At 50.9% G+C, this 26,610-nt stretch overlaps 1 protein-coding gene across 1 annotated transcript; it reads left to right on the forward strand.

Annotated features, from left to right (window-relative positions):
- Positions 1 to 12,706: 12,706 nt before the first annotated feature.
- LOC103633167 (G-type lectin S-receptor-like serine/threonine-protein kinase At2g19130) lies at positions 12,707 to 15,437 on the forward strand. Its single transcript, XM_008654855.4, has one exon. The coding sequence runs from the start codon at positions 12,773 to 12,775 to the stop codon at positions 15,272 to 15,274; it is 2,502 nt and encodes an 833-aa protein (XP_008653077.1). The 5' UTR covers positions 12,707 to 12,772; the 3' UTR covers positions 15,275 to 15,437.
- The last annotated feature ends 11,173 nt before the right edge of the window (positions 15,438 to 26,610 follow it).

Here is a 26,610-nt window from a genome sequence, read left to right on the forward strand (position 1 = left end):
GAAGAGGAGCTCTACCATCGCAGCCCCTCGGGCATCCTTCATCGATGCATCTCCATCGCCGAAGGTCGGGAATTGCTGCAAGAAATACACTCGGGGGCTTGCGGCCACCACGCAGCGCCCCGAGCCCTTGTCGGGAATGCTTTCCGACAAGGCTTCTACTGGCCAACGGCGGTGGCTGACGCCACTAGAATTGTCCGCACCTGCGAAGGGTGCCAATTCTATGCGAAGCGGACCCACCTGCCCGCTCAGGCTCTGCAGACAATACCCATCACCTGGCCCTTCGCTGTATGGGGTCTGGACCTCGTCGGTCCCTTGCAGAAGGCGCCCGGGGGCTACACGCACCTGCTGGTCGCCATCGACAAATTCTCCAAGTGGATCGAGGTCCGACCTCTGAACAGCATCAGGTCCAAGCAGGCGGTGGCGTTCTTCACCAACATCATCCATCGCTTCGGGGTCCCGAACTCCATCATCACCGACAACGGCACCCAGTTCACCGGCAAAAAATTCTTGGATTTTTGCGAGGATCACCATATCCGGGTGGACTGGGCCGCCGTGGCTCATCCCATGTCGAATGGGCAAGTAGAGCGTGCCAACGGCATGATTCTACAAGGGCTCAAGCCTCGGATCTACAACGACCTCAACAAGTTCGGCAAGCGATGGATGAAGGAACTCCCCTCGGTGGTCTGGAGCCTAAGGACGACGCCGAGTCGCGCCACAGGTTTCACGCCGTTTTTCCTGGTCTACGGGGCTGAAGCCATCTTGCCCACTGACCTGGAATACGGCTCCCCGAGGACGAGGGCCTACACCGATCAAAGCAACCAAGCTAGCCGAGAGGAATCGCTGGACCAGCTGGAGGAGGCTCGGGACAGGGCCTTACTGCACTCGGCGCGGTACCAGCAGTCCCTGCGACGCTACCACGCCCGAGGGGTCCGGTCCCGAGACCTCCAGGTGGGCGATCTGGTGCTTCGGCTGCGGCAAGACGCCCGAGGGAGGCACAAGCTCACGCCCCCCTGGGAAGGGCCATTCGTCATCGCCAAAGTTCTGAAGCCCGGAACATACAAGCTGGCCAACAATCAAGGCGAGATCTACGGCAACGCTTGGAACATCAAACAGCTACGTCGCTTCTACCCTTAAGATGTTTTCAAGTTGTTCATATACCTCGCACCTACGCAAAGTTTAGTCGTCAAGGAAGGGTCGGCCTAGCCTCGGCAAAGCCCGACCCTCCCTCGGGGGCTAAAAGGGGGGAGACCCCCTCTGCGTCGAATTTTTCCTCGAAAAAGGATCTCTTTTTAGCAGGATTTCTTTCGTGCTTCTTGACTACCTCGGAAAGCGGATCCTGGAAATGACGGAGTACACGTAAGCAGCCAAGGCTGACCGAGCCGAGGGACTCCTACGCCTCCGGGATACGGATACCTCACTCATCACCTTCTGCGATAAGTAACTCGCGCTCGGATAAAGCGACTCCGTGGATGGAACAAGTCTTCACGTTCGGAAGCTCTCCTGCCGAAGCAGTCCTTCAAGCTTTCTCGACTAAGTCGGGAACAGGGCCTCATGAACGGGTGAAAGTACGCGTAAACGGCAAGGCCGACCGAGCCGAGGGATTCCCACGCCTCTGGGATACGGATACCTCACTCGTCCCTTCCGCGAGAAGCAACTCTCGCTCACACAAACATCCCTGTTACCGACAGAGTCCAGATGCTCGAAACAAGAGGAAAAAAGACGCAGCTTCGCAAGCGCGGCGAGGGTGTGTTTTTTCCGGCCTCGGCGGCCGAAGAAGGCACACGCTACAAGACGATCTGATCCTGCAGGCTCTGGTCTTCACGCCGAAGGGAGCCATAGCACCCTCGGCATCGACGACGTCTTCAGCAAAGTCCGACCCAGCCTCGGACGGCGAAGCGGTCCAAGGACTCCTCTGGGAATCCGGCCCGAGCAAGCGGCTCGGCCGGTTACCCCTGGGGCCTCGGCCAACCGGCCTCCAAGGGCGCCGGCCCGACCCGAGGCCTCGGCTGATCGACTTTGGCGTCGGCTCCACCGACGGACAACACGACTGGGCTCCGGCCAACCAGGTTCCCATTCTCGAAGCCGACTCCGCCTCTGTTCATACTGATATCGCTACCACTGGCCTCGGCCCATCGAAGGGCGGCCGAGGGGTCTCTTTAACTAAGCTAGAGGAGCCCCAGACAACAAGGCCGATCGGGCCGAGGGATTCCTACGCCTCCGGGATACGGATACCTCACTCGTCACCTTGACACGGGGCGACTCATGCTTGGTAAAGCGGTTCAGATAATCAACAGGCGAGACTTAGTGCTCGAAAATGAGGAAAAAACACGGCTCCGTGCCGAAATTACGTACATGTTCAGGCCCCGACAGCCACAATGAACAAAAAACACTGGCATTCGAAGTGCCATCACAAACGGAACTCCGGTTCCCCTCCGCAGGAACGAACAACCCCACTCCGAGGGGGAAGGCCTGCGGAGTAACAGAAGAACGATGAGCGGCTCGCTGCCGCCCGTTCCAACCACCCCCGCCCTAGGCAGCGAAGCGGCTTAGGCAACAGCTCTGGGGCAGGTGTCACGACAGGAGGGCTCTCCCCCGCTGAGGACGAGAACCAGCCATTCAGGCAGGGAGACGGAGACCCAGGGCCACTAGCGCCCTACCTATCCCGGCATGGCTGGAGGAAGTCTCCGTGGGACTCGAGGACGCCATTCTCCCCCAGGCGCGGGAGGAAGAAAAAGGCTGCCGACCCACGCGGGGGCGGCCCCCCGACTCGCCTCGTCTTCCATCTTGGCCTGGATGACGAAAATCCTTGAGGCCAAGGGAGGAGTAGAGGCCGCGACCTGGCCCATTTCCCCCACCATCAAGCCGGAGGTCACCATCCTGGGTGACCGCCGGTGGAGGGGTGCGGCCGGGCTGCGTGATGAAAATCCTTGAAGCCGAACGATGGCCGAGAGGTACCAACTCCCATGGAGTTGCGTCCCTCCAACGAGGAGGCGGAAAGGCGGCGGATACCCCCCATCCGGGGGCTTGGAAGATGGAAAGACACGACGCATAAGGGAGGAAGAACGCATGGTTGCCTTCCGAAAGGAGTCCCCCTCCTTTTAAAGGCAACTCTCCCTACGTGCGCCCCCAGATGCCGCGGGCTGAGTCTTCTCCAACACGCTCCAAAGCCCTCCCCTGCGACTCGGGGGCTGGGTCCCGCATGTCATGCAAACCGGCTCAGGGCAGAAGAAGCCAAACCGCCGCGCGTGGTGCGCACGACCGTCCAGCGGTTACAAGCGACCCCCCACTTTTGCCCAGACCAACGGGCGGAAGGGACAGGCAGCCATGCAGGCGGCATGCAACGCCGCCAGGTGGACGCGCTTCTCCGACTTCTGACACGCCAGCTTGGAAGCCCAGGCCCACGCGTCAAGCAACCGACACGCCAGTTGCTGCATGCAAGCAACCGCACCGCCACTTGTGCCACCGTCGCGCCTCTTCGGTTGTGGAGCCTATGTCGCGACTTGAGGCGACCCAGCGCATGACCCAACAGCGCCAGCCTGGCGCGTCGGTCAAAGCGACCGAAAGTGGGCCGACAGTAATGGCGGTGGCAGGCGGGCGGGCGCAGCCGTCACGTCGTCAGCCAGGCTCACGTCCCATCCTGGGACAGCAAGAGAGCCTCCTCTCACGGCGTGAAGACGGTGCACCCGTGACCCGTTCCTCGAACGGATCACGCACGCGCAACGGCCGCCCCGACAACCACTCGCCCCGTCGCATTAACTCCGCGGCGGGACATGCGGCGCCTCTGACGGGAGGAGCGCGCGACGCTTCGCCTTCGCCGTAATGACCGCGTCAGAAAAGGTACGCCACGTCGTTCGATTTCGTATCCTTTTCCTTTTTCCTCTTTCTCTATCTCTTGCAACAGGGACCGGGAAAGGGGGATACCCCGAAAAGGATCCTTCTCCGCGAAGGAACCGGGCTCCGAGCCCCCCCTACTGATCAGGGGTTCGAAGGCTGGCCCTCCGAAGGGTTCAACAGTCGCCTCAGATCGCGTGGGCCCGACACCCACTACTGGTCAGGGGTTCGAAGGCCAGCCCCCCGAAGGGTTCCATGGCCGCCTCAGGCTACTCGGGCTCCGCGCCCATTACTGATCAGGGGTTCGAAGGCTGGCCCCCAAAGGGTTCACAGTCGCCTCAGACACCGAGCGAGGGATGACCAGGGGTACGTTCGATACATAACCGAGGCTCGGGCTGCGCTCCCGAGGTACCCTAGGACATTTCCGAGACCAGCGGGAACGATCTTGTAACGGAATCCCATCGGAGGGAGGCATCGAGCCCTCGGACCCCATCGCCAGGGGACCGGGTCCGGCAAATCACCCGCAGGTACTTTTGGGCGTGCCTCTGGGCCCCTAGCCGACCCCCAACGAACGGGGCACGGACGTCCACTTGGATTACCCGCTTGCAGCTCACCGGAGACACCATGTTCGGTGCCCATCGAGGGTAACATGGCGCACTCCCCCCCTCCTCCTTGCGGAAAGGCGACGTAGGGGCGTATGTAAAAAGTCGAGTCTGTCCCTGATCGTCCTCTCGCCCTGTGCAGAGGCTCGGGGGCTGCTCTCGCAAAAACCGGCTCCGGCCAACCCGTTGACAACGTCAACATACCAGCCCGAGAGCTTGGGCCCCGACCGTGCACCCGGGCTACGGCCAGTTCGCATGAGGGAACGACCAGACCAGCTGAAGCGTTACGCGAGGTATTAAGACCTCGAAGGAGTATAACCACTCCTCCGAGGCCTCGGGGGCTACACCCGGCGGGTGCGCTCGCGCGCACCCACCGGAACAAAATGCAACCGAGAAAGGCTGGTCCCCTTGCAAAAAAGTGCGACGAAAGCCTCCAAGCGAGTGCTAACACTCCCTTCGAGGCTCGGGGGCTACTGTCGGGGACCATAATTAGGGGTACCCTCAAGACGCCTAATTCTCAGCTGGTAACCCCCATCAGCATAAAGCTGCAAAGGCCTGATGGGTACGATTAAGTCAGGGATCAGTCCACACGAGTGACTCGATCACGCTTCACCCGAGCCTAGCCTCGGCCAAGGGCAGCCGACCTCGAGAGACTTCCGTCTCGCCCGAGGCCCCCCTTTTTACGGCGGACACATCACCGGCTCGCCCGAGGCCTTGGCTTCGCTCAGAAGCAACCTTGACTAAATCGCCACACCGACTGACCAAATTGCAGGAGCATTTAACGCAAAGGTGGCCTGACACCTTTATCCTGACACGCGCCCCCGGCAGAGCCGAAGTGACCGTCGTCACTCCACCGCTCCACTGACCAGTCTGACAGAAGGACAGCGCCGCCTGCGCCACTCCGACTGCAGTGCCACTCGACAGAGTGAGTCTGACGGGCAGTCAGGCCTTGCCAAAGGCGCCACGGCGAACTCCGCTCCGCCCGACCCCAGGGCTCGGACTCGGGCTGAGACCCGGAAGACGGCGAACTCCGCTCCGCCCGACCCCAGGGCTCGGACTCGGGCTAAGACCCGGAAGACGGCGAACTCCGCTCCGCCCGACCCCAGGGCTCGGACTCGGGCTAAGACCCGGAAGACGGCGAACTCCGCTCCGCCCGACCCCAGGGCTCGGACTCTGGCTAAGACCCGGAAGACGGCGAACTCCGCTCCGCCCGACCCCAGGGCTCAGACTCGGGCTAAGACCCGGAAGACGGCGAACTCCGCTCCGCCCGACCCCAGGGCTCGGACTCGGGCTAAGACCCGGAAGACGGCGAACTCCGCTCCGCCCGACCCCAGGGCTCGGACTCGGGCTAAGACCCGGAAGACGGCGAACTCCGCTCCACCCGACCCCAGGGCTCGGACTCTGGCTAAGACCCGGAAGACGACGAAACTCCGCCTCACCCGACCCCAGGGCTCGGACTCCGCCCTGGCCTCGGCCGAACGACTTCCGCCTCGCCCGACCCAATGCCTCGGGCTCGGCCTCGGCAACAGAAGACAGACTCAACCTCGGCTTCGGAGGAGCCCCCACGTCACCCTGCCTAGGGCACAGACCCGCCACGTCAACAGGGAGCGCCATCATCATCCTACCCCGAATCGACTCGGGTCACGGAGAACAAGACCGGCATCCCATCCGGCCAGCTCCGCCGGATGGGCAATGATGGCGCTCCACCAGCTCTGTGACGACGACGGCCCCCAGCTCTCTTACGGAAGCAGGACGACGTCAGCAGGGACTTGACCGCTCCAACAGCTGTCCCTCCGCCAGGCTCCGTCGCACCTCCGACAGCCACAACATCACGCCAGCAAGGTGCCAAGATCTCTCCGGCTGCCACATTGGCATGTACCTAGGGCACTAGCTCTCTCTTCGCTAGACACGTAGCACTCTGCTACACCCCCCATTGTACACCTGGATCCTCTCCTTACGACTATAAAAGGGAGGACCAGGGCCTTCTTAGAGAAGGTTGGCCGCGCGGGACCGAGGACGGGACAGGCGCTCTCTTGGGGCCGCTCGCTTCCCTCACCCGCGTGGACGCTTGTAACCCCCCTACTGCAAGCGCACCTGACCTGGGCGCGGGACGAACACGAAGGCCGCGGGACTTCCACCTCTCTCACGCTCGACTCCGGCCACCTCGCCTCTCCCCCCTTCGCGCTCGCCCACGCGCTCGACCCATCTGGGCTGGGGCACGCAGCACACTCACTCGTCGGCTTTGGGACCCCCCTGTCTCGAAACGCCGACACATTACTATACTATAGTTGCTGATTTCTTTTTCATGCCTCTAATTTGTGCTTTTATATTTTTTCAGTGGCTTCCAACTCTGTACTTGAAACAATTGTTGAATAATGAAGGTATTTGCTCCATGATGGCGCCAATTGTATGTTATCTATCTGTAAGTTAAATTTTATTGTACCTTTGCACTATGTTATATTTTGTTATCCTTTTCTTAATTAAGTTTGGCCCGGGGCTTGAGTAAATCCTGGATCCGCCACTGACTAAATATACAGAAGAGTGACGACTCCACTTGGGCTCTTTGGGCTGAATAGGAGGAGAATACAGTAGATACCAGTGGGCTCTTACATCTCGGCTTCTAACCCACGTAAAAGGCCACTCTTGCTAAAAAATATAAAAAATTCTAGTTATTAAGGATGATCAGGTTGATTATACATACAAAACTGGGAGAAAAACACCAAATAACAGCGAAGGTCGTAAGTGAACTTGAGTTAAGTTAGCCGGCTTCAGCGGTTAAGCCAACACGCAGCTACCTGCTTGCGGAGCTATCGTGCTTATCACGGTCCCACCTTCACCCGCACGAACATGAGCATGCAGTGAATTAAAAGCAGTAACCGAGTTTGTCGCGATCGAGATACCGTTGTGGAGTCTATTCTAGTTTTGAGGTATAAAATCAAAACTTCTTCCCATGTCCTTTCTTAAACAATCAAAGTTTACACATTTAATGATGCATACTGTTTCCAGTCGTTGGATCTGAAAATCAACATCTGGGGCCTGAACAAATCTTAAAATATTTGTTTGAGGCCTAAGAAACTATATGCCAGTTTAGGAACAATGGACATTGTAGCAATAATGTAGTTAAAGCAATAAAGAGAAATTCCTAGGAGATTAGTTACAAAACAATATGAGCACAATATAACCTGCAAGGATGATGCCTTCACTCATTCCATTGTTTCCTAGGAACCAAAAGAGGAGAAAGAGAAATATGCATTTTCAATTTTATTTTAATCCAGAAAACCAGAGTGATGTATGTGACGACATGTTTGTGCATGTATGTATCACTAATCACATAAGCAGTAAACAATAGTAAAACATGCACAATTACTAAGAACAAAATGTACCCCGCGGAGGGACCGATGCTCAAGGCATCAGTGGCTTCGCTCACATGAGACATCTCGTATGTATATTCGGTGTAGTCGTACACAGTCGATGCAGACAGATGTACGTAGTGTGGTCACACGAAAGACGCAGACGACGAAGAAATGGATTAGTGTTGGTCGAGCGGACGGAGCGAGCATTCGCAAGTACGCTCCCCAAAAACCTGATCGCCCGCACACCCGTGCAAGTGTAGCTCTGCGGACGACGATTTCGGAGGCCTGCTCTCCCACACTCTCTGTGCTCGCAGAAGGTCAATGTGTCTGAGAGTGTTCGGTATTTGTACGTGTTGTCGTTACCGGAAACAGTCTCACCTCCTATGCTGTGCTCGCAGAAGGTCAATGTGTCTGAGAGTGTTCGGTATTTGTACGTGTTGTCGTTACCGGAAACAGTCTCACCTCCTATGTATATATACACGCATAGAGGAAGGCCAACGGACAATAACAGTCGCTATCAGAGCTACCGTTACAGCTAGCCAGAAACTGACGCCATCAGTGACGTCCGGACCAAGGTCCGATCTACCACGGCCCGGCCGACGGCGCGCGCATGACAGTCCTTCATCCTTTTCTTAGCTTCTCAATAGATGCACAAATAGTCCACCTATTTAAATTGATTGAATTGTCTCTTGAACTTCCGGTATGGTACTAAAATACTAGTATACTATAGCATTAAAGTTAGTCTTTAACATTGACTATCATTGAATATTAATTTAGGTCAGACCTACGTTAATTCAACCACAAAATCACGGAAATAGACACATTGTTAGCTGTGAAAAATAAGTATTGTGCGGAGATCATCGTCGTTGCCTTGCGTCAGTGGAAATAGCTCAGGCCGAGGCAGCAGCGGGTTCACACAGGTTTTGCATCCAGGTGTTTGACGTCGTGCTTTGTGCTGTTGGAACATTTTGTAGAGCTCGTTGTGGACGTTGAAGCTCGGCGTGGTGGCACAGGTCGTTTGAGGAATGAGCAGGTCGCTATGGCTTCATGGTGGCTGACGAGGCAAAACCTGCCGCTCCCGTCCGTGCCCATGCCGACATGCTTTTTTGGACTGTGCTCGTAGTAGCTAGTAACCATCAGGCTTGGCTTGACCATGAGAAGTATATATACGTACGGTTCACCCCACCCAATACGGAGCTGTCAGGTACCGAGATGTCACAACCGATAATCAGGGTGACAATCAGGAGGAGAGCTCGGATGCAGTGGACGAGTGTGGGCTGTGTGGAGTACATTGTAACATGCTGGGCTATGTGTGGGCCATGTGTGACCGTGGTGTGTGGTTTAAAAGCTGTAAGCATCTGGTGATTTTGGGGGAAAACATCCAGAGAGAATTATGTTAGCATCTTCTTCCCCAAGCCTTCTCCTCTTTCTCCTGTTTTCGTTCTCGTTCTCCTCTCTAATACTCTGTGAACTCTATTACTTCTGAGCAATACAAGTGGGTCGCTAACAATTGATATCAAAGGTCACCGATCTTGGGGTCCATGGAGCCCAACCTACAGTCCGCCATGGAGGAACAGTTGAAGTTCCTTCGCGAGATTAGTGACCGTCTCGCTGCTCAGGAAGTACGGTGGCACGGTCGGGAGTCGACAGTGGCGCATCATTCGGCGTCGATCCACGACACGAAAGTAGTGGCGGCCACTGCACCTTCCACGAACTTGAGCGCGGAGCTCGACGCTCAGGTTGTTGCGACCCACGAGTGGCTGGGCGTGGTCGCTGACGACCGGGGGTCTCTTCGGCAGAGGCGACGACTCCGATGAGCAGCGCTTCGAGGAGCCCATCATCGCCGACAACTGGGGGGCCGATGCGGGGCGAGATCTCGTGCTCACGGCGCGCGTGCTCGCCGCTGATGCGTGCGCAGCTGGGATCGTCGACGGTGCCACGCCCTTTGCCTCTACCAAGCGCTCGTCACCTCCACTAACCCCAACGAGGTGCTCGACAACCACGGCATCGGCGAGGTCATTGCCACCGACACTGCATATAGCTCAGACAGCTCCGTCCATGGCAGTGGCGGCGTTGAGCTGTCTCACCTCACGCCCAACGACACCAACTTCGATAGGCCCATCCCCTGTTCGACCTTGGGGCTCACCGTCGAAATCGCCAGGGTGCACTATGGCTGGCACCTCGCCACGGAGTGGCAGCCGGTGCGGTCGCTGGTGCTCGCCGCAGGCGACGCGCGCTCACAGTCCACGTCGCGTCGCAGTGCCAGCAGGCGTCCTCCACGCGCGGCACGCCGGGCATGGCCACCATGGCGAAGATCGCCGAGAACCTCACAGAGGCCGACCTCAAGGGGAAGCGCGTCTTCGTGCGCGTAGACTTCAACGCTCCACTCGACGAGGACCAGAACAGCACCAACGACGTCCTCCCCACCTCCGAATTCGACATCGAGCAACCGTCCATGCACACCCCCGTGAACGCCATCCTCCACGCTGCAGATGCTCGGTCCGCGCTCCGAACACGAGCTTGTTGCCTCCTCTCGCACCATCAGGCCGCTGCTCTCTGCCGAGCGGGCCACTTGTGGACGGTGGCAGCGACTCTATCAACGACGACGACCTTCCGAGTATCTGGCGAGTTCCATTGTCGTGGCCAGCTGGACAGGACGACATCAGCAGCCCGCAAACGTTGACCAGGCACCGGTCCGCCTCCTCGGAGGGCGCGGCAAGCCGTGTGGGTGGCGACGTCGAATGCTCCTCTGCCAACGATTTCGACTGCAGTAGGGCATGCAACGCTTCACCGTCAAGAGATCAGTTGCTGCTACCAAGTGCATGCAGTGCGGGCACCTTTCAATTAGCTGGCGTATCATTCACTACTGATGAGGTAGATGCCCAGGTGATGCTTGATGAAATGCAGCACAGACAATATGTGCCGGCCAACTTCGTTTCCAGGATACCGCTCACTGGTGGCAAGAAGTATGAGCCGCACAGATGCTGGAAGGATAACCTTGATGCTGCAGGCAAGACTCAGGAATTAATTTACATCATGAGCTGGATCGTGGACACCGAGATTACCTTGCTCAGGGACACGAACAGTCCAAAACTTGGTGGTAATGTTACCTTTGGGGAGTTGCTCAAGAGGAGTGTGCTGATAGAAGGTGTCCGAGTGTTTATGCTTGTGTGGAATGATAGGACTTCTGTCGCCTGCTTAAGAAGGATGGCTTGTTGATCACCCATGATGAGGAGACTGCAAATTGCTTCCAGGGATGGCAGCCTGCAAATTACTTCCATGGGCATGGCCGTGTTGTGGATTCTAAGTTGGAGCTTGAAGAGTATCAAATGAAGCAGTACCAATGGGAGCAGGAACAAGTGGCTTTGATGGAGGAGTGCATTGCTCGTTTTGGTCCTGGTTTTGCAAAGCTTGTGAGGGGAGTAAAGCAACCATGGCCTCCACCTATGGAGTTTGCATGCTTGGATTTGTGCATGGCGTCCTTCTGCTGCTACCATGCAAGAAGTCCAAAGTGGCTGCTACTCCAGTTTCTAGCAGACCAAGGTGCAAAACATTTCTTTGTCATGATTTGGGATCCCGGTGGTGATGCGAACAACAGCTTGAGGGCAAGCTGTATCTCAAGAAGAGGGGAATGTCAGGTACCGAGATGTCACAACCGATAACCAGGGTAACAATCAGGAGGAGAGCTCGGATGCAGTGGACGAGTGTGGGCTGTGTGGAGTACATTGTAACATTCTGGGCCATGTGTGGGCCGTGTGTGACCGTGGTGTGTGGTTTAAAAGCTGTAAGCATCTGGTGATTTGGGGGGAAAACATCCAGAGAGAATTATGTTAGCATCTTCTTCCCCAAGCCTTCTCCTCTTTCTTCTGTTCTCGTTCTCGTTCTCCTCTCTAAGACTGTCTGCAACGGTTACCCCTAAATTTTCCCCCCTATATTACTTTTTTTGCGTCACATCATCAACATTTCATCCCCTACTTTTTATCTCCCGTAGCGGTTCCCCCTATATTCTCCCCCTATACCCCACTACAACTATAAAATATCACTATCCAACCCTACTTATTATTTATTACCTTTTTTCACCTATTAAAAACTCACCGTACACATGAATAGTGAATAGAGGGGGTGGCTGCTTCACGCTGGCTGTGGCGGTGCACTGTTCAAATCTGTTGCCTAGGGGGTCCTGCAGGGGATGGCGTTGCAGGCTTAGGGGGCGTCTGTAGCCGCCAGATCAAAGGGAGGGGGCTGCCTCGCGAACGCGGCTGCGGACAGCCTAATACTCTGTGAACTCTATTACTTCTGAGCAATACAAGTGGGTCGCTAACAGGAGCCCGTGCTGGTCAGCACCCATCAGCTCGCCGTTATCATTCCCTTGACCCTTCCCGGCCCCAAAACTTTCCCGGACCCACCATCTATCCTCCAGACCTCCACTACCAGTCTGGCTCTATGCCACTGCGTCTTCCTCACGGCCTCACAATGTGTCGCCTCCCGTTACTCGAGTCTCGAGGGAAGCGGGGACTACGGTACGGGCGTTGACTCCGACGACATTGACCCGCGGCCGCCCGCCTTGCCTTGAGTTGAGCGAGCCTCGTATTCATCATTTGCGCGTGCGGCGTGCAATCAATATCTGCCCCTCCGATCTGCATCCATCTGAAAATGGGTCTCCGATTGCGGCAGGTGGCCATGGATGGCGCGTCGTCAGCTGCTGCTGGTCAACACCCGAGGCTCGCTACAGATTGAAAACGATTGTCTATTGTCTCCTAGTATTAACAAATAGGCTTTCTTGGCTTCCAAGCGTAAGACAATTAGTGCTTATCCTTGATAATTACTGTTTGTTTGTACAAGTTGTTGAAGCATACGACACTGCCATTTGTTTGCACATTACTGATTACAACGTGCACCCACAGCTAGCAGCGCATCACGTTGAGTCGTTGACCAGCGAGCTGGACTAATCACTCGTAGTATGATAGTATCAGTCACCCTAGTGCCATGTCCGAACCAGAGGACCCGTCCGTCTCCACCAATCGCACTCCGCTTCGTTCCCCTGCTTGCTCGCTCCCCACTCCTCAGCTCGTCTCATCGATCGCCATGCCGCGTCCCCCCCTCCATGTCCTCCTCCTCCTCCTCCTGTCTCTGCGCGCGGCGCCGTGCCCGTGCTCCGCGGCCACCACCGACACGCTGTCCCCCGGCAATGGGCTCGCCGGCACCGCCGCCACGGCCAGGCTCGTCTCCAACAACAGCAAGTTCGCGCTCGGCTTCTTCAAGACGGACAGCAAGTCCCCTAACACCTACCTCGGCATATGGTTCAACAAGGTCCCCAAGCTGACCCCGCTCTGGAGCGCCAACGGCGAGAGCCCCGTCGTCGACCCGGCCACGCCGGAGCTCGCCATCTCCGGCGACGGCAACCTGGTCATCCGGGACCAGGCCACCGGGTCCGTCGTCTGGTCCACCCGCGCCAACATCACCAGCAACAACACCACCACCGTCGCCGTGCTTCTCAGCAGCGGCAACCTCGTCCTCAGGAGCTCCTCCAACGCCTCCGACGTCTTCTGGCAGAGCTTCGACTACCCGACGGACACCCTCTTCGCCGGCGCCAAGATCGGCTGGAACAAGCGCACCGGCCTCAACCGCCGCCTCGTTTCCAGGAAGAACGCGCTCGACCAGGCCCCCGGCCTGTACTCTCTGGAGATGACGGAGAGCAACGGGGTTGGCCATCTCCTGTGGAACTCCACCGTGGCCTACTGGTCCAGCGGCCAATGGAACGGCAACTACTTCGGCTTGGCGCCGGAGATGATCGGCGCCGTCATGCCCAACTTCAGGTTCGTCAACACCGACGAGGAGATCTACTTCACCTACACGCTGCACGACGACGCGGCGATCGTGCACAGCGCGCTGGATGTCTCTGGCCGAGGCCTGGTGGGGTTTTGGCTGGACAGCAAGCAGGACTGGCTCATCAACTACAGGCAGCCTGTGGCTCAGTGCGACGTCTACGCGACATGTGGCCCTTTCACGATCTGCGACGACGACGCGGACCCGACCTGCAGCTGCATGAAGGGCTTCTCTGTGAGATCACCCAGGGACTGGGAGCTGGGGGACCGAAGAGATGGGTGCGCGAGGAACACCCAGTTAGACTGCGCAAGTGACACAGGTCTCACAGATAGGTTCTTCGCCGTGCAAGGCGTCAGGCTGCCCCAAGACGCAAACAAAATGCAGGCTGCTACGAGTGGAGATGAGTGCTCAGGGATCTGCTTGCGTGACTGCTCCTGCACTGCATATTCCTACTGGAACGGAGACTGCTCCGTTTGGCGTGGGAAACTGTACAACGTGAAACAACAGTCTGATGCTTCTTCTCGTGGAGATGGGGAAACGCTCTACATCCGCCTTGCTGCAAAGGAGGTGGCAATGCAGAAGAGAGGAATCAGCGTTGGTGTTGCCGTCGGTGTCGCCATCGGTGCTACCGCTGCCGCTTCGATCCTCCTAGCAGGTCTGATGATTCGGAGGAGGAAAGCGAAGTGGTTTCCTCGCACACTCCAAGATGCTCAGGCCGGCATTGGAATCATCGCGTTTCGGTATGCCGATTTGCAGCGAGCAACTAGGAACTTCTCAGAAAGGTTAGGGGGAGGCAGTTTTGGTTCGGTATTCAAGGGGTGCTACCTAGGTGACCCGGTTACCCTGCTGGCAGTGAAAAGGCTCGACGGTGCCCACCAAGGAGAGAAGCAGTTCAGAGCAGAAGTGAATTCAGTTGGGATCATCCAGCACATCAATCTAGTCAGACTGATCGGATTCTGTTGCGAGGATGATAAGAGGCTACTTGTGTATGAATACATGCCGAATCACTCTCTCGACCTACATTTGTTCAAGGCCAACGGTACAGTTTTGGATTGGAATCTCAGGTACCAGATAGCTATTGGAGTTGCAAGAGGACTGACCTACTTGCACACTAGCTGTCGGGACTGCATCATACACTGTGACATCAAGCCAGAGAACATACTCCTTGACGCATCTTTTGTGCCTAAGATCGCAGATTTTGGAATGGCAAAGGTTTTGGGGAGAGAGTTTAGCCATGCGGTGACCACAATGAGAGGCACTATTGGGTACCTCGCGCCTGAATGGATTAGTGGGACAGCCGTTACATCTAAAGTCGATGTGTACAGCTATGGGATGGTTTTGTTTGAAGTCATATCGGGAAGGAAGAATTCGAGTCCAGAGTACTTTGGGGATGGCGATTACTCAAGTTTTTTCCCTATGCAGGTTGCACGCAAGCTTCGCAGTGGACACGTTGAGAGTCTGGTGGATGAAAAGCTGCAGGGCGATGTGAACCTCAAGGAGGTTGAAAGAGTATGCAAGGCTGCGTGTTGGTGCATTCAGGAAAACGAGTCTGCTCGACCGACCATGGCCGAGGTGGTGCAGTTTCTTGAGGGCCTCTCTGATCTCGGTATGCCACCACTGCCAAGACTGCTCAATGCGGTCACAGGAGGGTCACCGACATGACTGTGACATTTATAGTCTTGCCTCGAATTAGGTTTAGCAATCCCATGAGAATATTGTCATTTGTCATCTATATCATATCCTAGATAACCATTGTATTCGTAACTACTTTGAAAATATTTTTGACATACTAGACTTATATGCAATCAAGGAAAGATATTGACTTCGTACCAAGTTATTACTTATATACAATATATACAAAGCCGGACGCAAACATGCGCTCCCGTGAGTCCACGTCACCATCTAATTTCTCAGCCGTCCGATCTTACGCTGACGGCTACCAAACGCAGCAAGTCGTGCTGAGTCTTTACTAGTATATATTATTGTGTCTTTAGCATCTGGGAACTAAGGAGGAGGAAAATGCATGTTTACATGCAAATAAAATCGGTGATATTTCTCATTTTGTACTGCCATATACATCATTTACTCGCCATAAGGCTATCTCTAGCAATCTTCCTATCACTCTCTATTTCAAACTCTACTATATAAACAGTGTAGGCTACAATGTAAAACTGTATTTTACACGGTCATATACACGCTTTGCGGAGCACAAGATTCAAACATGGTCGACCCACTCCGAGGTAGGGAAATGAGATGATGTTACTGTCGGGTACATAAGAACGAGGTACCCAAAGTAAAGGCCCATAACCTCTCTCCGACCTATTTGCCGAGTAAGTCTACGAGGTGCGGCAAACGAGCAAGTTCCCGCCGAGCAAGTCTACAAGGCGGAGCGAACGACCAAGTCTCCACCGAACAAGTCCACGAAGAGGGACGACCAAGTCCCCGCCAAACAAATCTACGAAGCGGGACGAGCAAGTCTTTGCCGAGCAAATCTGCGAGCGGGGAGAACGACCAAAGATCCGACAAGCAGACCTGCAAGGAAGGAACATAGGCCGACGCCGCTGGGCCACGTCGGTCGTAACAAGACGCGTCATCACCAAACCACATCCAGACCGTACGTACAACACCAAAAGGACCCTGATAAACACGATGATACACCCTCGCATGCGCCTCGGATATGCCCTCACTAACTCGTGGGGCCGGTCAACTTCGGTCGCGGGAACCTCAGCGCCGAAGTCTACAATGACTTGTACACCGGAAAGGCCAGGATAACACCCCATACCGGGTGTATGCCTACACGTGCTGGAAGGTAACACAAGGGGTATGACGCAAGATGAAGTTGTAGTGAACACGACCCTGGACCTCACCATAAGTCCACTTTGCGGAACCCGCCAGGTACCGCAACGTTGACATCGAGCAAGCTACATGATCCGTATGGAGAGCAGAAAGGATAGAACACAGTATCGTGAGTGCGTCAGCGCACGCCCCCACATACAACACCAGGAGGGCTAGAGCAACCTAGGGGCAACAAGCCAAGGACCCCGAGTAAAATACAAGTCCCGACTGTAAAGGCAGCCCTCGAGCGATAAAAGGGCTAGACAACCTCCTTTCTCAACACAAGCACACTAGTTGTAACACGCTCCAAGTAATATTACGATCAGCACTACACTGGATTAGGGCTCCCGCCTGAACAAGTCTAACCCCTGTGTCACAGCTCCTAGCTCAGATCCTCATGATTCACCATTCAGAGTTAGCCCGCGCTTGCATCCTCCACTGAACACAATTCTATTGTCCTCCCGGTTTTCGAAACCATGACAGTTACCATTCATAATAAATGAGAAAAAAGAAGTGGGTTTGAAATAGGAAGTAAGATAGGAGTCGAAATAAGAATGACGCGAGAGACCGCCTAAAGATAACAACAAATTAAGTGATAAGGCTACATTACATTTTAAAAAAAAGAAGTGGGTTTGAAATAGGGAGTAAGATAGGAGTTGAAATAAGAATGACGCGAGAGACAACCTAAAGATAACAACAAATTAAGCGATAAGGCTACATTATATTTTTCTTCGGCACCACATATCAATGCCACAAAATCTTAGAGAAGCGTGAGAAATATTGTGCTTTCTACTAACGGTAAACACCAGACATGGTCGGCCCACTCCTCAACGGGGAAACCAGATGACGTTATCGTTCGTGAGATGGCATTAATCAATCTCATAATGGAGTCAGGCCATTCTCAATGGATGGTTTTATGCACAATTTTTAAGGTTATCACATCAATATTTATTTAGGAGATAGTGTATCCAGAGTTTCATCCCTATGCTCATCTCTCATAAAACTTTCTTATATTTTTCTTCATTAAATTGCATGTCATGTCATCATGTTTGCTTAGTTGACAAGTCATTTAGGGTCTATTTAGTTCACAGGAGCTAAAGCAAAAGTGACTAAGCTTTACTCACTTAGCAGCTAAATATCCAAGCAGGAAGAGCTAAAAAGTGACTAAAATGGTAAAAAAATCACTTTTGTCAGGGATACGACCCCCGGTCCCTAGGAGCCACCGGTGAGAGAGCGCATTGGGAAAAGGCCTCTGGCAAGTGGGGTTCGTTGGTTACCTAGAAGATATGGATAACGTCTGCCCTGAAAGAACCTGCCCCGGTCAAACCACGCGACACCGAGCCTAGGGTCGAGCATGGCGGAACCTAATAGGGGATGGGCGTGTCGGAGGCAAACCACTCGAGTGGATCCCGCGCTCGGCCCCTGACTGACTCGTCGTAAATAACCGACCGCATTAACTACTCTAGACACCGAGCCACAACAGAGGCTCCAGTCCGCTTTCCACTCAAGACCTATGAACCCCTCGGACCACACAGCACTCATGACCTACGAACCCATCGACCTATCACATTTATGACCCGCGCACCCCTCGCCCTGCGATGCATTCATGACCTATCTGTATTAGGCCTGAGTGCGCAGATCGCTGGTAGGACGCATCATGACATGATCATCTTTGGAGATGGGAACTAAGGCAAGTTAAAGGGGATAGGTAAAATAGCGATTACTACCTACCGAGCACTCAATTTCTAATGTCTTTTTGGTAAAATCGCTTGGTTGTAATTTGCTTCTTGTCAGTTAGTTATGTCATATGAGATATAATTGTTTATTTACAAATGATGTTGTAACTGTCTTTAGAATAAGTGATGGTTCATTAGCATTTAAAGGTGTATCTAACAACAAGCTTTACTTGGTTGATTTTACTAAAGAAAATGCTGATCTAGATGCATGTTTACTTTCTAAGACTAACATGGGCTATCTTTGACACCGCCGTCTAGCACATGTTGGGATGAAGAACCTTCATAAGCTTCTAAATGGAGAACATGTGTTAGGACTAACCGACGTCTGTTTTGAGAAAGACAGACCTTATGCAGTGTGTTAAGCAGGAAACAAGTCATCCGAGCTAAAATATAATGACGATGCCAAGACCACTGGAGCTTATACATATGGATCTCTTTGGACCCGTTGCTTATCTTAACATCAGGGGAAGTATGGTCTCGTTATTGTTGATGACTATTCTCGCTTCACTTGGGTATTCTTTTTGCAGGATAAATCTGAAACCCAAGGAACCCTCAAGCGCTTCTTAAGGCAGGCTCAAAATGAGTTTGAGCTAAAAGTGAATAAGATAAGGAGCGACAACGAATCAGAATTCAAGAACCTTTAAGTGGAAAAATACCTTGAGGAGGAAGGCATCAAGCATGAGTTCTCCGCTCCCTACACCCCACAACAAAATGACATAGTAGAGAGGAAGAACATGATGCTCATTGACATGGCAAGGACTATGCTTGGAGAATACAAGACGTTGGAGCGGTTTTGGTCGAAAGTCGTGAATATGGCTTGCCATGCCATAAACTGCCTCTATCTTCACCGCTTCCTCAAGAAGACAACATACGAGCTCCTAACCGGTAACAAACCCAATGTTTCTTTACTTTCATGTATAGGAGATCAAATGCTACATTTTGGTAAAGAAAGGTAGACATTCAAAATTTGCTCTCAAAGCCGTTGAAGGGTTTTTACTTGGTTATGATTCAAATACAAAGGCATATAAGGCCTTCAACAAATCCTCTAGACTAGTTGAAGTCACTTGTGATGTATTTGATGAAACTAATGGCTCTCGAAAAGAGCAAGTTGATCTTGATGATATAGATGAAAATGAGGTTCCGATGGCGATAGGTGACGTTGTGACCACATGAACAACAAAAGGAACAAGATCAACCTTCTTCCTCAACAATGGCGCAACCTCCAAGGTGAAGAATACAAGCAGGAAGAAGAAGTACCATAAGCACCTACAACACCAATCCACGCCACCATACAAAGGGATCATCCGGTGGACCAAATCCTAGGTGACATCAGCAAGGGAGTAACTACTCATTCACATATTGCTATTTTTTGTGAGCACTACCCCTTTGTTTCTTATATTGAGCCTTTCAAGGTAGAAGAAGCCTTGCAGGAATATCTCAATAACTTCAAGAGAAATAAAGCCTGGAGCTTGGTGCCACGTCCAAAGCAAAACATAGTGGGAACCAAGTGGGTGTTCCGCAACAAGCAAGATGAGTACGGGGTGGTGACAAGGAACAAGGGTAGACTTGTGGCAAAAGGTTATGCCCAAGTCGTAGGTTTGGATTTTGAGGAAACTTTTGCTCCTGTAGCTAGGCTAGAGTCTATTCGTATTTTATTAGCCTATGTTGCTCACCATTCCTTTAAGCTTTATCAAATGGATGTGAAGAGTGCCTTCCTCAATGGGTCAATCAAGGAGGAGGTGTACGTGGAGCAACTCCCTGGTTTCGAGGACAATAGGTATCCCGACCATGTGTATAAGCACTCTAAGGCGCTATGTAAACTTAAGCAAGCCCCAAGAGCATGGTATGAATGTCTTAGAGATTTTCTTATTTCTAACGCTTTCAAGGTCGAGAAAGTTGATCCTACTCTTTTCACTAAGACATGTGATGGTGATTTGTTTATATGCCAAATATATGTCGATGACATAATATTTGGTTCTACTAACCAAAATTCTTGTAAGGAGTTTACTAGGGTGATGATGCAAAAGTTCGAGATGTCTATGATGGGCGAGCTAACATACTTTCTAGGATTTCAAGTAAAACAACTCAAGGATGGAATCTTCATCTCCTAAATGAAGTACACACAAGATTTGCTCAAGAAGTTTAGGATGAAGGACACAAAGCCCATCAAGACTCCGATGGGAACAAACAGACACTTGGACCTCAACGAGGAGGTAAGTCCGTAGATCAACAGGTATACTGGACAATGATAGGATCCCTACTTTTTTTATGTGCAAGTAGACCAGATATTATGCTTTTTGTTTGCATGTGTGCTAGATTTCATTTTGATTCCAAGGAATGTCACCTTCTGGTCGTGAAGCAAATTCTTCGATATTTAGTTCATACACCTCACTTCGGGCTCTAGTATCCTAAGATGTCTACCTTTGACTTGATTGGATACTAGGACTCCGATTATGTCGGGTGCAAGGTTGACAGGAATAGCACATCAGAGACTTGTTAGTTTCTAGGAAGGTCCCTGGTGTCTTGTAGCTCGAAGAAACAAAAATATGTTGCCCTATCCACCACTCAGGCCGAGTATGTTGCTGCAGGCCAGTGTTGCACGCAACTACTTTGGATGAGGCAAACCCTCTAGGACTTTGGCTACAATCTGAGCAAAGTCCAACTCCTATGTTATAATGATAGTGCAATTCGTTTGACGGATAATCTCGTTGAACACAACCACACTAAGCACATAGACATCCAACATAACTTTTTGAGAGACCACCAACAAAGGGGAGATATCGATATTTGCCATGTTAGCATCGATCGCCAACTAGCCGATATTTTCACCAAGCCTTTAGATGAAAGAAGGTTTTGTGAGCTACATAGTGAGCTTAATGTCTTAGATTCGCGAAACTTGAATTGATCTATAGCATACATGTGTCTTTACACTTTTGATCATGTTCTTTAAATTTAATTGTGCTTCATTTCTATTTTGGTTCTCAAGTTGTAGAATGTAATCCCCGGACCTCACAAATCCTTGTGCATTGATGCATATATTTAGGGGGAGGATATGCTACAACTTGACCCCTTGAGACTAATACATTTGCTTGATCTATGTTGATGTAGTCTCAAAGGTGGATTGAAAAGGAAAATGTGAACTTGGACAAAGAAAAAAGGCTTCCACTGCATAAGGGTATCATTGTATTTTGTTCCAAGTTGCCCTTGGTGTTTGATTGCCTTTTGCTCTTAATTCACTTTTTTTAGTGATGCAATGAGGTTAAAGGCAACTAGTTTCTTCGTTTTCGTGCTTAATGCCAAAGGGGGAGAAATTAAGGGGCAAAGCAACTGGATCAACCACCACTTAGAGTTTTTAAAAGTTTTTGAGTTCTATACTTGTCTTTTTTATCAAAACCCTCTTGATTACAAAGAGGAGCCCTCTTATTGCAAAAATGTTCTCTTATGGGGGAGAGATCTTTTTTATGGGAAAGGGGGAGTTTTTGGTATTTGATTAAAACTAATCTCTAAAAATGGTTTTAGTTGCAAAACTAAAGAGTTTTGACTTGGAAGTGAGAAGAATGAGTTTGATTACAAAATTCAAAATGAGTGGTGGCAAAATGATCCAAATATGTCAAATCCTATTCTTATTCATTTGGTTTTTAATTTGACTTCAATTTGCAAAAGTTGGCTCATATTATGGTTAAGCTAGTAGTTGTGAGTTGCTTTAGGTGTGTTGGCATAAATCACCAAAGAGGGGGAGATTGACAGAGAAATGTGCCTCTGAGTCATTTCTAAGTGTTTTAGTGATTAACTTCCCAACACACCGCCTTGAACTAACCATCTTGGTATGAACATTAGCACATGTTTAAATCAAGCAAATTGAAGATGCAACGTCCAAATGAGTTGGATTAGAAGATAAAAAAGTGCAACCTTGGGTAAAAAAATATGAGGTTTAAGTATTTGAATAAGTTGCACTTGGACTATACTATGTTTCTTGCACCTTTGTTTGGCTACTAACTTCTTTGTGCAAGTAAAGTGGCATTTGGACTTAGATTGAGCATATTGCAAACAATTTCGAAAATGAAGTGATAAAGGTATGATTCTAGCTCTTTTGTTTTTGTTGCTAACCATGTTTGTCTAAGTGCTAGGAATCATCACAAATAGAGTAAAAAAGAAGTGAAGAAGTTTGGCTCAAAAGAGTCAAAGTTGGGTCAGACTGGACTTCATCGCCCAGTCCGGTGTGCACAAGACATGTACGGTGATGGCTGGTCAGCTGGTCGCAACCGACCACTCTCGGGTTTTTGTTCAGGCGCGCTAGCTAAAATTCACCGGACAGTCCGTTGTGCAACGAACATGTCTAGTGGGCTAGGTGGCCAACGACTCTTCGCCCATGCCAACGGTCAGCAGCGCAATCGTCGCCTGCCACGTCAGCTCGGAATTGGTCGGGAAGGGTCACCGGACATGTCTGGTGCACCACCGGACAGTCCGGTGCCCACTCGAAATGGAAGGCTACCAATCAACTGATGCAGTGACCGTTGCAGTCCAAAGTGTCTAGTATGCACCGAGCTGTCCGGTGCACACGTGGACAGAAGGCAATATGAAGTTTCCAAAGGAAGGAGCAATGACTCCTTGTCCTCTTAGGGCTATAAAAGAGCCCCCTAGGCACCTCTACCAGGCATTCTAAGAACACACTACAACTTCGAGACTCCGCGATCACGCTGTTCTAGTGTTTGAGATAGATTTGAGCACGTTTGTAAGCTGTCACTCTGGCGTTTTTTCTTGCGCTCTCTTCTTCGCTTGTGTGCGTGTTGTTGCTAAGATTGTGCTCTTGTGTGCGTGTTTTCATTCCCTGCCTTACTCTAAGTTTGACTATGATCATTTGTGTAAGATTGTGAGGGACTCCAAACATATGGAGATTCCTCACAAACAGGTTTGATATGAGGAAGAATATTGTGGCACTCAAGTTTGATCTTTGGATCACTTAATAGGGGTTGAGTGCAACTAGGGCTGGAAAAAAGCTCAAGCTCGACGAGCTGGCTCGGGCTCGCAGCAGCTCGGCTCGGACCGGCTCTAGCTCAGAACGAGCCCGAGCCGAGCCTGTTTTTGTGGCTCGTGAAAAGAGCGAGCCAGATTGGCTCGGCTCGGTGCAGCTCGTGGCTCGACCCAACAACAATTTATTGCATAAAATCTTAATTAGCATATAATATTAGTACCGAGTAGACAATTGATTTATGTTATTTGAGATTACTATAAAAATAATCTATTTTCTATATTATATTAGTGATATATCTATTTTACTAATTTAAAATATGTTATTTAAAATACTTTTAAGATTTTATATTATAATTTAGAGAGCATATTTACGTTTATGGCTAGGTCCGTTGGCTCGGTGAGCCGACTCGCGAGCTAGGAGCGAGCCGAGCCGCTTTTCCGAGCTCGCCAGATCGGCGAGCCGAGCCGAGCTCGGCTCGTTACATGAGCGAGCCACAACGAGCCGAGCCGATCTCGACTCGTTTCCACCCTTAAGTGCAACCCTTGACTGAAGGAGGTCACCACAATGTGGAGTAGGCTTTGGCTGAACCACGAGAAAATCACCGTGTCTCTTGTCCATTTACTTTACTGCGATTTCCATCTTCCTTTGAGCATAAGCTTCACTTACATATTTGAAAGGGAAATGACCTCAACATTTCCTATAATTGATTTTGGTGTTTGACGTCCATCACAAACCATATGGACTAACTAGTTTGCCTAGTTGCTATTTTTCTTAGGTGCATAAAGTTCAACATAAACATACAAATAAAAAAGAGTTGAAGGAATTCTATAAAGTTTGGAGCAAACAAGAATGGGCACAGCCAGTGGCGCACCGGACACTGTCCAGTGCCCTAGGCTGCAGCCCTCACGAACTGGCCACTCTCGGGTTTTCTCAGAGCCACTCCACTAAAATTCACCGGACTGTCCGGTGAGCCAACAGAGCAACGGTCAACTTCGCCCAACGGTCGACTGTGCTGACGAAGGAACAGTGGACAGATCAGATTTCAGAACTGCAAAGTCAGAATACACCGGACTGTCCGGTGCCACAAGAGGATAAAGGACTTTAACGGTCAACAGCTTCAAACCCCAACGGTTAGCTGACGTGGCACGCACCGGACAATGAACAATGCCATGTCCAGTGCGCCACCGGATTGTTCGGTGTGCCCATCGACAACAAAGTCAGCCAACGACTAGGAAGTGGTTGGAGGCTATAAATACCCCTAACCACCTCCATTCAAACCATCCAAGCCTCCTACACTTCTCATTCAATACAAGAGCAAAGAATACACTCCAAAGACACATCAAAATATTCAATCCTCTCCAAGTTACAAAAATCAAGTCAAGTGATCAAATAGTTTAGTGACGTGAGAGAGGGTGTTTTGTGTTTCCTTTGTTGCTCTTGTTGCTTGGATTGCTTTCTTCTTCTCACTCTAATTCTTCTAAGTGCTTTGTAAATCTAGTGATGATGAAGGTAGCTCTAGTGATGGTAATGATGATTTAACTTCTCTTTTTGCAAACCTTACCAATGATCAAAAGAAAAAGATAAATGAATTGATAGAAACCATTAACGAGAAGGACAATCTCTTGGATGCTAAGAAGACTTATGAAAGGGAAATATGGTTAACCATTTCCTATAATTAATTTTGGTGGTTGATGACCAACACAAACATGTGGACTAACTAGTTTGTCTAGAATTCAGGTGCATAAGGTTCAACATAAACCAAGAAAGAAATCAAGTTAGGGACACAATTTAATTGGAGCAAAAGAACTTGAGTGTGCTGAAAAATGGCGCATCGGACTGTCCGGTGCACCACGACCGTACAACTCCAAACCATCCACTCTCGGGAATTCCAGGGTGTGCTCCGCTATAATTCACCGGACTGTCCGGTGAGCCAGCGGAGCAACGCCTCCCTGCGCTACAACATTCACCTGCCAGGATGAACAGTGCAAGCCAGAAGTCAGAGCGCAAAAGTCAGAGGGCACCGGACTGTCCGGTGCAACAAGACGACAAAAGCTCCAACGGTCGACCTGCTCTGAACCCTAATGATTGCGCTGACGTGGCGTGCACCGGACAGTGCATAGTGTCTGTCCGGTGGCGCACCAGACTGTCCGGTGTGCCCATCGCCAGCCGAATTCAGCCAACAGCTAGAAGTGGTTGGGAGGCTATAAATACCCCCAACCACCTCATTCACATCAATCCAAGCATTTCTGAGTTCCCATTCATTGCAAGAGCAAAACCCAACACTCCAAGACACAATCAAAGCAATCAATCCACTCAAAGCCCCAAAATCAACTCTAGTGCATTAGGGCTTGTGAGAGGATCACTTGTGTTCTTTTGTTGCTCTTGTCGCTTGGATTGGCCTTTTTCTTTTCCCTTCTATTTCTCAAGTGACTTGTAATCGAAGCAAAAGACACCTAAGTGTGTGGTGGTCCTTACGGGGTCTAAGTGACCCAAGAGATTAAGGAAAAGGCTCACTCGATCTAAGTGACCGTTTCAGAGAGGGAAAGGGTTGAAATAGACCCGGTCTTTGTGACCTCCTCAACGGGGACTAGGTTCTTTAGAACCGAACCTAGGTAAAACAAATCATCGTGTTCACTCGCCTTGATTCTTGTTTGATTTGTTTTCCCCTCTCTAACATTTCCTTGCTAGTGTGAATTTGAGTTGGCTCCCATAAGTCATCCTCAATCCTTGAGCAACTCCTAGCAAGAGAGATATTCTTTTGGACTTGAATTTAATTCTAACGCTAACCCCGACCTTAGTGTGTGTTTAATATTATAAATTTCAGGTTTCGCCTATTCACCCCCCTCTAGGCGACTTTCAACTTGCTCGTTAAGGAAAATAAGAAGTTTGTTAAACTAAAAAATGCTTATACTCTTAAGCAGAAAAATGTGAAAATTTGTCTAAAGAGTTTAATGATTTCAATGATTCAATTTCTTGTCTTAGAACTGGAAATGCTAGTTTAATTGCTAAGATTGAAGAATTAAATGCTTGCAATGTTTCTACATCTCTGTTGAGCATGTCACAATTTACACTAGATGTAGAGATATTAATATTGATGCTATGAATGATCACCTTGCCATGATTAAAGAACCAAATGATCACATAGCTAAATTAAATGCTAAAATTGCCAAGCGTGAGTTAGAAAATGAAAAATTTAAATTTGCTCGTAGCATGCTATACAATGGGAGACGCCCTAGCATTAATGGTGTCATTGGTTTCCAACAAGGAAGCCAAAGCAACATCAAGCTTAATGCCCCCAAGAACAGACTCTCTAATTTTGTTAAAGGTAAGGTGATCATGGTTCAGGATAGAGAGGGTTACATTTTATATCCTGAGAACTATCCTAAGCACAAAATTAGGAAATTCATACTAGAAAATCTCATACTGTTTCTCATCAAGCTTATATGTATAGTAAT

This window comes from Zea mays, chromosome 7 (assembly GCF_902167145.1).
Source record: "Zea mays cultivar B73 chromosome 7, Zm-B73-REFERENCE-NAM-5.0, whole genome shotgun sequence".
NCBI classification, from domain to species: Eukaryota; Viridiplantae; Streptophyta; class Magnoliopsida; order Poales; family Poaceae; genus Zea; species Zea mays.

What these genes read in the sequence shown, in the direction of transcription:
- LOC103633167 (XM_008654855.4), top strand. Translation starts at nt 12,773, where the DNA reads ATGTCCGAACCAGAGGACCCGTCCGTCTCCACCAATCGCACTCCGCTT.